General features: G+C 40.1%; 1 protein-coding gene across 8 annotated transcripts in view; it reads right to left on the bottom strand.

Annotated features, from left to right (window-relative positions):
- Positions 1 to 13,764, bottom strand: part of WDR20 (WD repeat domain 20) — a 58,040-nt gene that overhangs the window by 22,930 nt on the left and 21,346 nt on the right. For 6 of the 8 annotated variants that reach the window (XR_015258831.1, XR_015258832.1, XR_015258833.1 and 3 more), the window contains exon 2: positions 3,159 to 3,341. The exons of the other annotated variants lie outside the window; for them this stretch is intronic. Coding sequence is in view for 3 of the 6 variants with exons in the window: in XM_086750252.1 (XP_086606378.1) it covers positions 3,159 to 3,341 (183 nt within the window). In the remaining 3 variants the exon portion in view is untranslated. The remainder of the gene's footprint in view (positions 1 to 3,158; positions 3,342 to 13,764) is intronic. 8 annotated transcript variants of the gene reach the window in all.

A 13,764-nucleotide genomic window follows, 5' to 3' on the forward strand; every position in this document is an offset into this window, starting at 1 on the left:
TTAAGCTGGGAAGTAGCAAGTGACTACAACTCTTCCCATTCTCAACCAGCAGAACTTTAAATTCAAGTAAGAATATAAAAATTCTGAAGTTATGACTTTATGAAGTTTTAAAAGCTTTCGACTGGGCTCACACACTTCTGCAGCACAACAAAACAAGACCTGAAGTCAGCATGATTGGCAGATGCATTACAAGAACAGATAATGCAATATCAAACAAATCAGCAGAGTAGCTGGGATAAGGAGCTTATGTTCAGTTTGGTGAAAGAATAGTAAGTGAAGGAACTTCAGTCACCTGTCAGGAAGACAAGCCAAGTAAGATTATCTTGGTAGACATGTTTCAAACAAGCTTAAAGGGACAACATTATAGGCATAGGCCATAAAGGAGTGAATAAACGGAGGTAATCAAAGAATATGCATTGAGGTCTGACAAAGAGCTTTGGCAACACAGGTATAGGAAAAGTTTATTAGGAAAAAAATATGCAGCTTAAGGCTTTAGTTTAAATTTTTAAATAATTTTAAAAAGATGAAAGACATAATTCAATTGACTAGCTTGTGAATAACCAACTATCACCTGGGAACAACTGAATCTGATGTATACTTGGTCAGCTTTGGGAATAAGAAAATATCACTAATTTAATTCTGACACAGCTAGAAGGAATACCACTGTTGATACAGATTGATTTAGGTAGGCAGCCACAAGCTGCATAGTATCACTCACCTCAGCCTTTCAAGTCCCTATTGTCTTCTACATCAATAGAATTAAAAAAAAAAAAAAAAAAAAAGGAAGAGTAACACATTAGACTGCATTAAGGCTATTGCATTTTAAGTTCAAAATGACTTTCTGTGTCATAACAAGTTAAGCTATTTCACATATCACATACAATTCAGTGCTACTCTGATTGCTTTATCACAGGTGATTAGGCCAAAAACAGAGCTTTGGGTTACTTGAGTCACGAAACTACTAACAGAACAGGTGGTGAATTCTATTAACTCTGTTATTCTAGCACTAGTGCTAAATCTGTCGGAAGGATGTAGACACTCATTTAGACCACCTTCTGCCTATGAAGGCATGTTTATTCTCAAACACTATCTAAACTCTAAATATATTCAAAAACCAACAGGCACCTTGCTCTTGAAGCAAACGAACTGGCTCAAACATCAATGCTCACTAGTGTTTCTCCGAAATGGCTTTTAGATACAAGCCAGAACTTCCAAACACATCCAGGGCAAATGTCAATACTGTAAATGTCAGATTAAAAATACATACAACTTTTAGAATTTGTTGTAACTGCAGATAAGATCAGTGTAGGAAACAAGAATTCATCATTTAACTCTAGTCACCGTGTGGATAGTTTTGGTAGTACTGAGCAAATCCTTATGTTAGCTTTGCAGAAAATAGATAATCTCATTTAATTTCCACCAAACTGTCAAAGGATGCATTACCACCACAGTGAAGCAATGCTCGTTATAGTACAGAGAAAAGACAACACTGTCTAATAGAAAGCAGCTTCAGTGCTTCCATCGTTTGTGGACTACCACAAAAACTATTCAGCCTGCAACACAGCTTTACACCATAGACACTTGACAGAAAACAATATCAAGGCATGTAAACATGCATTGGACCTTTATGTAAGTATTCCAGCAGAAGTTTTTCTAAAAGCAACTATAGTTCAGTTACAGGAGTGGGAAACGCTCTGTAACATGAAACTCTTGCTGTTTATGGTACTGCTACTGCCATTTGTAATACTTACTCTATTACGATACAGCATTAAGCCAGAGCTGTACTTACATAAGTAACTTGTTCACATCCAGACTAGCATGCTCAATGGTGAAATTGCACCAATGACAGAGTGTGGGGTATTTTGGGTCGAGATGGGTTGGGGGGGGAGGTGGCGGGCCGTAGTGCAGGGGGGGCGTGTTAGGATAATGCTAAAATGAACACTTCAACTACTTACACAGAGGTTTCTACCAAACAGAGTACTCCATGCAACAGTAAGATTCTCCTGCACTCTTTCCCACTCAACACAAGTAGAGAGACAGAGCAGGTGGGAAAGGCTAGGTAAGAAGAAAAATGCCCCTCTTCTGATCTAGATGTAGCTACTTTTAGAAAGCTGAGGAGGAATGACGGTTCTAATTATAAAACATTCCCACTGAGAACAATACTTCAATCTTCTTTGGACAGACAGAGCAAGGGAACACAACTCTCTGAGGTGAGAAAGATATGCTTGCTCAGTTTGAAAGCTGAGCAAGGCTTAACTTGATCTGCAATGCCCTTAACCAGATTTGAAATTTCTAAGAAAAAAAAACCCACACACATGCAAGTCTCTTTGCTATTACTTCCCGACAATTCACCTGAAGCTGGACTGAAATACAAAAAGAAGCAAAAAAAACAAACCACCCAAATTCCCATCATTTATCCCCTCCAAAAAATCCTGTCAAAAGCTGTAGCAGTCACCAGATTTATTTTCTTGTTAGCATCCAGACACTTCCTCTTTCTAAGAGCACCAGTGCTACCAGATAATCAGAGCCAGTGGTCTTGTAACTTGGCATCAGTCCCCCCCATGTACTCCATTCTATCTTTCCTTATAGCACAGCAGCAGAAAAAGCAGATGGAGTTTCCTTCAGGAACATCACATAGTCAAGATCACATAAGCCTTCAGCTTTGTCTATGTAGCATTCAGCTACATAGATATCCCCAAGCAAGCCTTTAGGAATCCTTGATACAGGCAGTTTCTACTGTAACATCCTGACCATAAAAAACTGTTAGTTTTACCTTATTTAATATTTAGACCATAATATAGGGCCTTAAAAGTTTTCTTTTTCATTTGGAAACAAATCTCAGAAACAACTCACTGCAGAGCACGTGCAGTAACATTTAAATTTGTAGACCTTTTTTCCATCAGTTAACTGTCATTAACGCTAGTTACAGTATTACTCAAACTGAAAAACCCCAATTTTTAATCTTAAATCCCAAAACATTCCTCCATGAATAACATTTTTGTGTAGGTATTTCAAGCCAATAAGACAGCTGAAAAACAAAGGTAGTGACTCGGTAATGAGCTGAACAGGCAAATGAAGACACCTACAGAACTTTGAGAATCTAGGATCTTCAATATCACAAATAGGTTGCATGCAAGAATGTTAAGATTTCTACTTACTTCCTCATTAAATAATTTGCTAGTTTCTTTTTTAATAGGGTCTATAAGTTGGACCTGGCCTGCAGAGAAGCCCACTAGAAGAGACACGCTTTCTGCTGTGGCTGTTAAGTGATTGAAGTCATGGCATGTAGGTTGTGTTCCTTTGTATATCCTTTTGTCTATTGGTTTACTCAAGTCCGCAGCCTGCAAAAAGAGCAAACAGAATTAAGACAGTTTATCACAATGTGTGCACATAACCAGTTCTATTTGCAAATAATGTTTATACTAAGCAACAACTTACGCAATCACAAACCCCTGTTTTGAAAAGCAGCTTTGTATTTATCAAAGACATCCAAGATGTTGTCAAAAGGTTTCTCTTTTCATATAATGCAATACTTGCATTTTTCAGTTTTGCTAAACACTATACCTACCCTGCCCTTTGCAACTACATCACCTGACAAACCAGTGACAACCATTCACTAACACAAAGGCTCCAGTGAGTCCTCAAGATCAACCTACTCCCAGAAGGCTTCTCCTCCCAGAAGAGGGATTCCATCACACAGAGATAAGACATCTTCTACTTTCTCTTCTACTTTCCTAGTAGCAGCTTTCTCAATGTTGAGTACAACCAACTTTGGATTAAAAATAGCGTACTCTCAATCACCTGCTTCTTGTACTCAAGTATATCCTTTTAAAATAGGTGAACATACAATAATGGTCCCAATTAAAAAAAAAATAAAAATCACCAACTAGAGAGCATTTTCTAGGAACAATGACACAAGATGTTGATATCGTGATTATAAAATACTTTTTAAGCCATTTAGCCACAAAGTAAATGTGCTTGACACTGAACATATAATTCAAATATAGCAGACAAAATAAGTGCTAACAAAACTGAGGAACTTCAATATAAACAACTGAAGATCTGGTGCTAAAGTGTGAGAAGAATCAAAAGGAACAGAAAAGTAATTTAAAACGCTCTCTCAGATGTGTAACTCATGTTTATCCCCATATCACTTCTGAATAAACAACCTAATCTTTCATCACTCAGAGATTAAAACCCACACATTTAACATGCAAGATCATAGATGAGGTTCAATTTTTTTTTTTTTTAAACTCCCTGTTTACTAGGTTCAGAGTCTGTAATTAGAAAGCTGCAGATACTCAACAATATTACAGACCTGAGATGTAGCTGTGATTTGGGACCTGGATTCTAATTTTGATATACATTTCTTCACTACTTTTAGTCAGAGGAAATCGGGCCAGCAATATAAGAAATAAAATTTCTTTGAGGAAGAGGTCAAGCTTCACATAAAAGAAAACTGCTCCAGTATATTAAACCTTTGAAGATGAGGTCTAAAAAAGCAAATCCTTGGTGTGCATGGAGCTACACAGACAGAAACTAGACCTGTCAGTAGGGAAAAATCATAACTAGCTACAGTGAATCATGTCAGGTGAACCATTTCCAAGGCAAATCTAACTACGGAATATGCATGATAAGCATATATACACAACAGTATTAAAGTTGCACTTACATTTTGCAGCATACATTACGAACCAGTTTAATCACGTGTATGGCCTCCTGGTTGAAAACTCTAAAAGGAGATGATGTATTCCAACTTCTAAAGTCAGCAGATTAAAAAGTTATTCTCCAGAGCCCAGAGATCCATTATAAGTGAAAAAGAATATTAGCAATATCTCTTCAAGGTGAGCTTAAATAGAATACTAGCTCTCCTGGGAGATCATAGGATAAGGCGCATGCCTACCACGGAGCATTCAGACAGACATAAATCTAATTTGAAGCTGAAAGATCAAATCATAGAATCATAGAATACTTTGGGTTGGAAGGGACCTTCAAAGGTCATCCAGTCCAACCCCCCTGCAAAGAGCAGGGACATCTCCAACCAGATCAGGTTGCTAAAAGCCCCGTTCAACCTAGTCTGCAATGTTTCCAGGGATGGAACATCTACCACCTCTCTGGGCAACCTGTTGTAGTGCTTCACCACCCTTACTGCAAATAATTTCTTCCTTATATCCAGTCTGAGTCTACCTTCCTCTATTTTAAAACCATTACCCCTCATCCTATCAAAATAGGCCCTGCTGAAAAGTTTCTCCTTATCTTTCTTATAAGCCCCCTTTAGGTACTGCAAGGCCACTAATAAGGTCTCCCCAGAGCCTCCTCTTCTGCAGGCTGAACAGCCCCAACTCTCTCAGCCTGTCCTCATAGGAGAGGTGCTCCAGCCCTCTGATCACTTTTTGTGGCCCTCCCCTGAACTCGCTCCAACAGGTCCATGTTCTTCTTACATTAGAGGATCAGAACTGGACACAGTACTGCAGGTGGGTTCTACTCACCAGAGCAGAGTAAAGGGGCAGAATCACCTCCCTCAACCTGCTGACCATGCTTCTTTTGATGCAGCCCAGGATGCAATTGGCTTTCTGGGCTGCAAGTGGAGACTGCTGGCTCACGTTGAGCTTCTCATCCACTAGTCCTTCTCCTCAGGGCTGAGGACCCCCAAGTCCTTCTCCTCAGGAAGTAATCCATCCTTCACTCAGCCTGTATTTGTGCTTGAGATTGCATGGACCCACGTGCAGGACCTTGCACTTGGCCTTGCTGAAATTCATGAGGTTCACTTGGGCCCACCTCTCCAGCCTTCCACGGTCCCTCCTAGAGGCCAGGTAGTTCTCTCTTATATTGTGCAAGATTCCCTTGTCCTCTATCACTACAAAGTAAGTGATATCAAGAGACAATATCACAACATCTCAATATCAAGGCAGCATTTCTATCTGGAAGACCATTCAACAGAAATACTTAGATGCATCCCTCCATACCTCAAAGAAATGCTGAGTTAACAAGGTTAGAATCACAGAATCATAGAATGGTTAGGGTTGGAAGGGACCTTCAAAGGTCATCTAGTCCAACCCCCCTGCAAGGAGCAGGGACATCCCCAACTAGATCAGGTTGCTCAGAGCCCCATCCAGCCTGGCCTTGAACGTTTCCAGGGATGGGGCATCCACCACCTTTCTGGGCAACCTGTTCCAGTGTTCTATAACTCGCATCGTAAAAAATTTTTTCCTAATTTCTAATCTAAATCTACCTCCCTCCATTTTAAAACCATTGCCCCTCATCCTATTGCAACAGGCCCTACTAAACAGCCTATCCCCATCTTTCTTGTAGGCCCCTTTGAGGTACTGGAAGACCGCTATCAGGTCTCCCCGGAGCCTCCTCTTCTCCAGGCTGAACAGCCCCAACTCTCTCAGCCTGTCCTCATAAGAGAGGTGCTCCAGCCCTCTGATCATCTTCGTGGCCCTCCTCTGGACCTTCTCCAACTGGTCCATGTCCTTCTTGTGTTGGGGGCTCCAGAACTGGACACAGTACTCCAGGTGGGGTCTCACCAGGGCAGAGTAGAGGGGGAGAATCACCTCCCTCAACCTGCTGGCCACGCTTCTCTTGATGCAGCCCAGGATGCGGTTGGCCTTCTGGGCCGCAAGGGTGCATTGCCTGCTCATGTTGAGCTTCTCATCCACCAGCACTCCCAAGTCCTTCTCCTCAGGGCTGCTCTCAATCCATTCCCCACCCAGCCTGTATTTGTGCCTGGGATTGCCATGACCCAGGACCAAGTGCAGGACCGTGCACTTGGCCTGGCTGAACTTCATGAGGTTGGCACGGGCCCACCTCTCCAGCCTGTCAAGGTCCCTCTGGATGGCATCGTTCCCTTCCAGCATGTCGATGGCACCACACAACTTGGTGTCATCAGCGAACTTGCTGAGGGTGCACTCTATCCCACTGTCCATGTCGCCGACAAAGACGTTGAACAGGGCCGGGCCCAGCACGGACCCCTGAGGGACGCCACTCGTGACCGGTCTCCACATGGACATTGAGCCGTTGACCACCACTCTCTGAGTGCGGCCATCCAGCCAACTCCTTATCCACCGAGTGGTCCGTCCATCAAACCCATGTCTCTCTAGTTTAGAGAGAAGGATGTCATGCGGGACAGTGTCAAAAGTTTTGCACAAGACCAGGTAGATGATGTCAGTTGCTCATCCCTTGTCCACCAATGCTGTCACCCCGTCATAGAAGGCCACCAAATTGGTCAGGCACAATCTGCCCTTGGTGAAGCCATGTTGGCTGTCACCAACCACCTCCTTGCTCTTGGTTAACCTGAGACTTGAGGTTGTGTCCTCTGCTGTTCCAGCAGAAGCCAGTGCCTAAGAAGGAAGATCTCTTAAAGTAAATAGAACACAGCTGAATCATGCCGAATGATCAGAGACTCTCCCAGACAGCAGAAAATACGGGTATTCCCAGGTTGTTCTCCTGCATCCTCACTTCCTTTTAAGCACTAAGGAATCAAGAGCTGGCTATTTTCTGATTGGAACTGTATCTTTTGTCTGGCTGAGGTTTTATATCACTAACTTTTGTTTTTGTTGTCCAACAAATTTGGTGCGACTGAAGTTCCCCGTCTTCTGAAGCTGTGTGATAACAGATCTAGCAAGACATGAAATTTTGATAAATTACATCTAACTAAGCACAGACTTCACTGTGCTTGTTCTAGCTGTTCTGCGGGAACCAGATGGCAGTGACAATCTGTCTGAACTTAAACGGAGTATAAATAAACTAATTTAACCCAGAATTACCAGGCCTCTACTGACAGGGATGCCCCACCTTTTATTTAGATGCAGACAAAGTTTTCAGTTATAACACAGCTGTCTCATGGAGATAAACCAAATCTACAAGCACAGAAGTACTCTTTTGGTCTTGATCTCTCTTAATTGAAAGACAAGGTAGAATCAATGAGCATAGGAGTTAGGAGATATTTTCTTTATTTCTATACAGTTGAAGGTTGCTATTGGATTTTGATAAGAATTAGAAACGTGCTTACTCATGAAATTCAGTCACGTCTCAGACTCAGCATTTCATTATCTCACCACTAAGTCCATTTACTATGGCTATTTTGTGGAAGATACGATTCTCAGAAAAGAGCTTTTACATGAGATCCGAGTCCACAACTGTCCAATCCTAGGATATGACACTATTTACTGAACAAGGTGATGGGAACTGCACACACCCCACCCCCCCCGGAAGAACAGTGATGTACTTTGAAAGAGAACAGAAGGATCTTGGGATTAAGTGTCACCAAACACGGAGGTGAAAGCACAGGATCAGGCACCCTCACCTCTACTTGAGCTCGTGGCAAGTTACCTCCATGCTTCCTGCCCCAGTTCCTTTAAGATTTTCTTCTGCAAAACACTCAGCACTATTCCAGCCTGCTCACTTTGAGAAACTTACTCCATTGTGGATGATTCATGATGAGAGCAACACTTTGTAATCAAGACTGAAAGAAAGCTGAGGCATCTAATGCAAGGTTGAGAATCAATACCATCCTCCCTTTAAATAAAAAATCCATGCAATCCATAGAAGTACACCTTAACTGATCGAGACTCCGGTCTTAACACCTTGGCCAACCAATACATGTGTTAAAAGTCTGTTCCTTACAACATACACTGGAATTTCAAGTACTCCTTGGGTAAAAGAACAAAGAGTAATGGTTATCAGGCAACAAGAGGAATCTCACACAACATTTGCCTAAAGTCAGAGATGTAGTTGAACAAAATCAGTGTACCTTGGACGTGAACAGCTTCCGAGTCCTGTCTTTGAACAGGTTAAAACTCTCTAGACAACCTTACACTTACTTATAGAAGAATTTACCAACTTTGCTATTTAGTTCTTTGTGATTAATTCAAACGCTAGAAATAAAACATGAACCACGTAACTGTTTTCAGGACTTCATAGTCCCATTTAGTTAACTGTTGCAGCACACTGTTTTAGCAAAGTTACCCCCACTCTGCTGAAGCAGGGAGAAGGCGGGGGGGGGGGGGGGGGGGCGCGACACCACAAAAAACCCGAAACCACCAGTTACCTCAGTCTGAAACAAATATTTAAGTTTTCATATTATGATGTTTGAAATGTCTGATTAGGATGGACATCAATAACCTTGGTTCTGTAGCTGTATGTAATTCTAAGGTCAAAGCCAGATGAATATGTGTCCAAGATTCATTTTTTTTATGTACTATTGATCCAAGACTTACAGCTTTGATATTAAGATTTCCCAAATAGTGAATCACATTATTTCAAGTCAGCATTTAATCATGCTCCTCGACAGATGTGATTTCTTCCTGTGCAGTTTTTTGCAAATTTTAGTTGAATTAAATGCATCATAGATGCTACATTTCCTTCCAAGCTAAAAAACATATGAGATCAAAAAGGAAAGGAATTACTTTAATTTATCACAGATAATTTCAACTGCAGTCAAAATGCTTCCTTTAAATACTTAATAGCACTTAGTATCACATCTGCCAGGATACTGGCTTTCAATGGGTCATAGCTAGAAGCGATACTGAGACAGAATATTAGGTCTTTAAGCCTGGAAGTGAGGGTAAGTATTTAATAAAAATTTTACTTCCAAAAGTCCTCTTAAGAAAATCTCTTTTGTTCAGAGAATTAATTGATCTTGAACAGCACATTGCACATTGGCTATGTATGTAGAACTCTAGCGCAAAAGAGAAGACAAAGAACAAAGTCGTTATGCTTTTGAAAACAATTTCCTCAGCATTTCTGGAACTTGGAACTCACAACTTACTACCTGGAGTTTGATATATCTTAAATATCCTGCTGTCCAGGGATTTAATGGTCCCTGGTCTATAAATAGAACAATTTGAGAAATTTGTGCTTGTTATAATGCTGTCCAAGTAACGTGAGAAATCACTCTTAGAATTATTACTAAGTGAACTTTATTGAACTTCACAGATGCTCTTTAAACCCTAGCTGAAAAAAAAGACGCAAGGTAACCTTTGCCTGCAGCACTTTTGCAGGATCCCCTAGTGAACAGGGCGGAGTCTTCCAGGGACTTGCTCACTCTGTTAGCAAGGACAGGGAAAACTAAATCAGGAGACCTCCAACAGCTTGTTTACTCTTCCTCCATGTCTGTGCTGGTCTCCTCTCCTTCCTACAGAGCTAGCTGAAGGACACAAAGTTGAGGAACACAGCAAGAAAGCAGAGTTATCCTAGGCACTTTTGCAGAATTTTCTGGCAAACTCTGTTCATTGTTCCTGTACACAAGTGTTTCTGCCAGAAATACTAGCTTCAGTACTTCACACCGGAAATCCCTCTAATTACTTTATTGCCAAAAGGAGTAAATTTCCAGATTTTTTTTTTTTTGTAGGGCACAACTACAGCTCACTTAATATTAGCAATAGAATAATTTGTAGTTTCTTCACTGTTGCTTCAAGCTGATCTGATCTCATAGCCAACTTTGGGCAGGAGGTTAGACTAGAGACTCTCAGAGGTCCCTTCTAACCCGAATGACCCTGAGATTTTAAGCTTAGGATCAACTAAAGTAGCAGCAACATGGCCACTCCCAGCTTACTTAACAGGTCTGGTTTGTGTTTCAAAAGGAACTTCATGCAGGAAGAAAACTACAGGAGCAAGTTATTTGTCCTTCCCTATAAAGAACACTGATGTAGAGCAAAAGTTCTGCTTAATTTATGAGATATACAACAGAAAGTCCAGGCAACACTTCCTGCAACTATAAACCCCTAATAAAACACTCTTCAGTGTATGGCAACTGACAGTGCCATAGCCAATCAGTAATAAACTGGCTTCTACAAACATAACTGCACGCAAGCTGACAGACTGCTGACTAACGGCCTTAGCTTTCTCAGTAGAAAGTTTAAAGTCTGTCAAGAACTCACATCAGCCCCAGGATCTCTTCAGCTTGAACAGCACAAAACCTTTCAGGTAGTGTACAAGTGAATACATATTCAGGGTCATTTCAGAAGCCCCCAGAAAACTTATAAACTAGTTTGGAAGCTTATAGGAGCACTTATAAGCTTAAAAAAAAAAAAAATTTCTTTAGGAGTCTATAAAAAGCCAGCAGACAGTCACCATTTGTAAAGCTGCTCTATTTATACATAGCTACAATAAGTTTCTTAAATGTAAGGACAGTTTCTTAAATAAAAGCTGCTTTTTCCACACCAAGGTGTTAACAAGTGTCCACGCAGACTGTTTTTAAAGTGTCTCCTAAGCCTTGCAAAGCCACTAATGCTACGGAAATTTTAGGTCTTTATTTTGCCACTTTGCACTCATTCAATGCACCTGCTTTATATTAAAATCACATCTGAAAATGAAATAAGGTTCTTGAGATTTACAGTTTTGCTTTTAAAATTTGGCTGAACTTTCAACACTATGAATTGAAGCATCAATAGCTTAACACTCATAACAGCACAACCAATGCTGGATTTGCTGCCAATTAACATAAGGGCAAGTATGAGCTAACACTAAAAAAATAAGCACACACATTCACTTTCCCTTATTCCTCTGTAACTGAAGGCAAGAGAACATGAGAAAGGTATGAAAGTTGCACTGAACAACATGAATTTTGAGAATTAAAAACTAAGAAACTGGGACAAAAACAATTAGGAAGCAGGAAAAAGGATCTGGTACTTTTAACATAGTGCCTCAAAGACTTTTCATTAAGGTATCTCTCTATAGCTTCCTTTCCCTAGAAAGTCTCCAGAAAGTATAGCTGCCACTTCGTGCCAGTTTTACTTTCTTAAGTCTTTAAGATTCTGATTTCTGAGACACGATCATTATTAATTTGGCTTCAGTGGCATATCTTCTGATGTGCTGCTTCCAATACATAAATATTTTGAATGATCTGGCTTAAAGTTTAAAATAACCTGCATTTATACCTACCCCCAACAAAAGCATTTCAAGATTTATTTCCATTCAACAGAATGTTTACTCTCCTGAACAGCACTGTTGCTCATAAATGGGTTCCTGTATCTTTGCAGAAGGTTTTTTTTAAGTTACAAAGCACTTGATTAAATGCTGAAGAGGAACAGTTAAGGCATGTGACAGTCTCTAGGATACTGTATAAGAACAACTCTGTTAGTAAAACAGGGACACCAAGTAATTTTATTTAACCTAATTTTTTCAAGTGTTCCACACAATTCATCCATAACACAGTCTTAAAGATCAATTTTGTACGAAGCTGCTTGCAAATTTGGGTAGCTACTTCATGTTCTTCTCCCTTCTAGACTGAACTTCTACTTCGGGCCATACAAGACATACATGACTTTTGAAAGGAGAAAAAGCATTACTTAACAGGATTTCAGCATTTATTCATGCAGCAGACAACTATGATCACATACAATAAGATAAAAGCTCTAGTCCAGACAACTAGACATGAATCCATATTTAGGTAAAGATCAGTTTAGTTTTCTGAAGCATCCAATACAATAATCATATTCTGTTTCCAGAAGAATTATTCTAAGCACTCAAACAGAGCAAAGAGCACAGACTGGTTTGAAATAAATCTATGTAATATTAACTGAATCAATGGTTATATAATTGACAAGATCAAGAAAGTGGAGTGAACACCATAAAGAACACTAATAAAGGATTGTCTGATTTACAGCTTACCATAACTCCATTTTAGTAAGGCTATAAACCAAAACATTTTTCTGGTTACTGATAAAGCACATCCTGTTGAAAGTTATCTATCTAAGGTGAAAGCACCAGTCTACCCATAACTCCAGAAAAAGCACATATTTTTATTTTAATAAAATCTATAAGTAAAAATTTATATATTTATGATAAAAAACTCAGAACAGTAGACTCCTCCAAAAAGAAAAATGTTTTTTTTTGTTCACAAATCCCTATTCACTTCACAAGAGCATATAGAATCAACTTACCCTTTGATTCTTCATAAGACTGGGCAAACGGCATTAAAGTCGGACAGGAACGTTAACACATTTGAACTACTGTAGGCCTGGGAGGTTGAGGGAAATGGAAACAAGGTTTTGAACCCCTCCACACAAAAAAAAAAAAAAAAAAAAAAAAAAAAAACCAAACCAAAAACCACCCTCCTCTGCCTTCTGAGCAGAGAACACTGGTGCTGCCGCCATCTGTTACAACCCAACAGAAGTCTCAAGTCACTGAAACTGTTCTTTTAGAAACATGTTATTCATTTGTTAAAATCTACACCCATGCTGACACTGATCCTTTTGAGTAGGAGACCAAAACGTTCAACTTCCGACAGTGCTGTTCAAAGAGCTGGGTCAGACTCCTAAGTGTTCTAATGAACTGACCACAACCCTCAGCACAGCTCTCCAGAGCAAGTCCTGCTCTGTCCTGAAAAGGTCTGTGAGCAGTGCTTAGCATATCCAAAAGAAACGGAACAGCCTGCTCACTCCAGGAAGTAGGCTGGAAGCACTCCAAGTAACTTGAGCAATCTTCAGCTGCACTATAATCAAATCACTAAAACTTCAGGGAAATAACATGACATTGTAACTTAACTTTTGAAAAGGTGTTTGTTTCTACATATTTAACAAAGATAATTTTTATTATATGTGCAGAGGAAAACTTGTCCCTTCCCTCCCTAGAAGCGCTCCAATCTTTTACATTACATATTGTACAATGCTGCTTTACTACGATACAGAAAGAGCCCAAGAGCTTGAACTTGTTCTTGCGCATCTAAATAACCACTCAGAAACCCACATGGAAGAACAGCTAACAGAAGCAGTATTTCATAGCTCCTTTTGCAAAGTTCACCACACCATGGGAGTCAGT

Source organism: Chlamydotis macqueenii, chromosome 5, assembly GCF_036417535.1.
Source record: "Chlamydotis macqueenii isolate bChlMac1 chromosome 5, bChlMac1.mat, whole genome shotgun sequence".
Taxonomy (NCBI): domain Eukaryota; kingdom Metazoa; phylum Chordata; class Aves; order Otidiformes; family Otididae; genus Chlamydotis; species Chlamydotis macqueenii.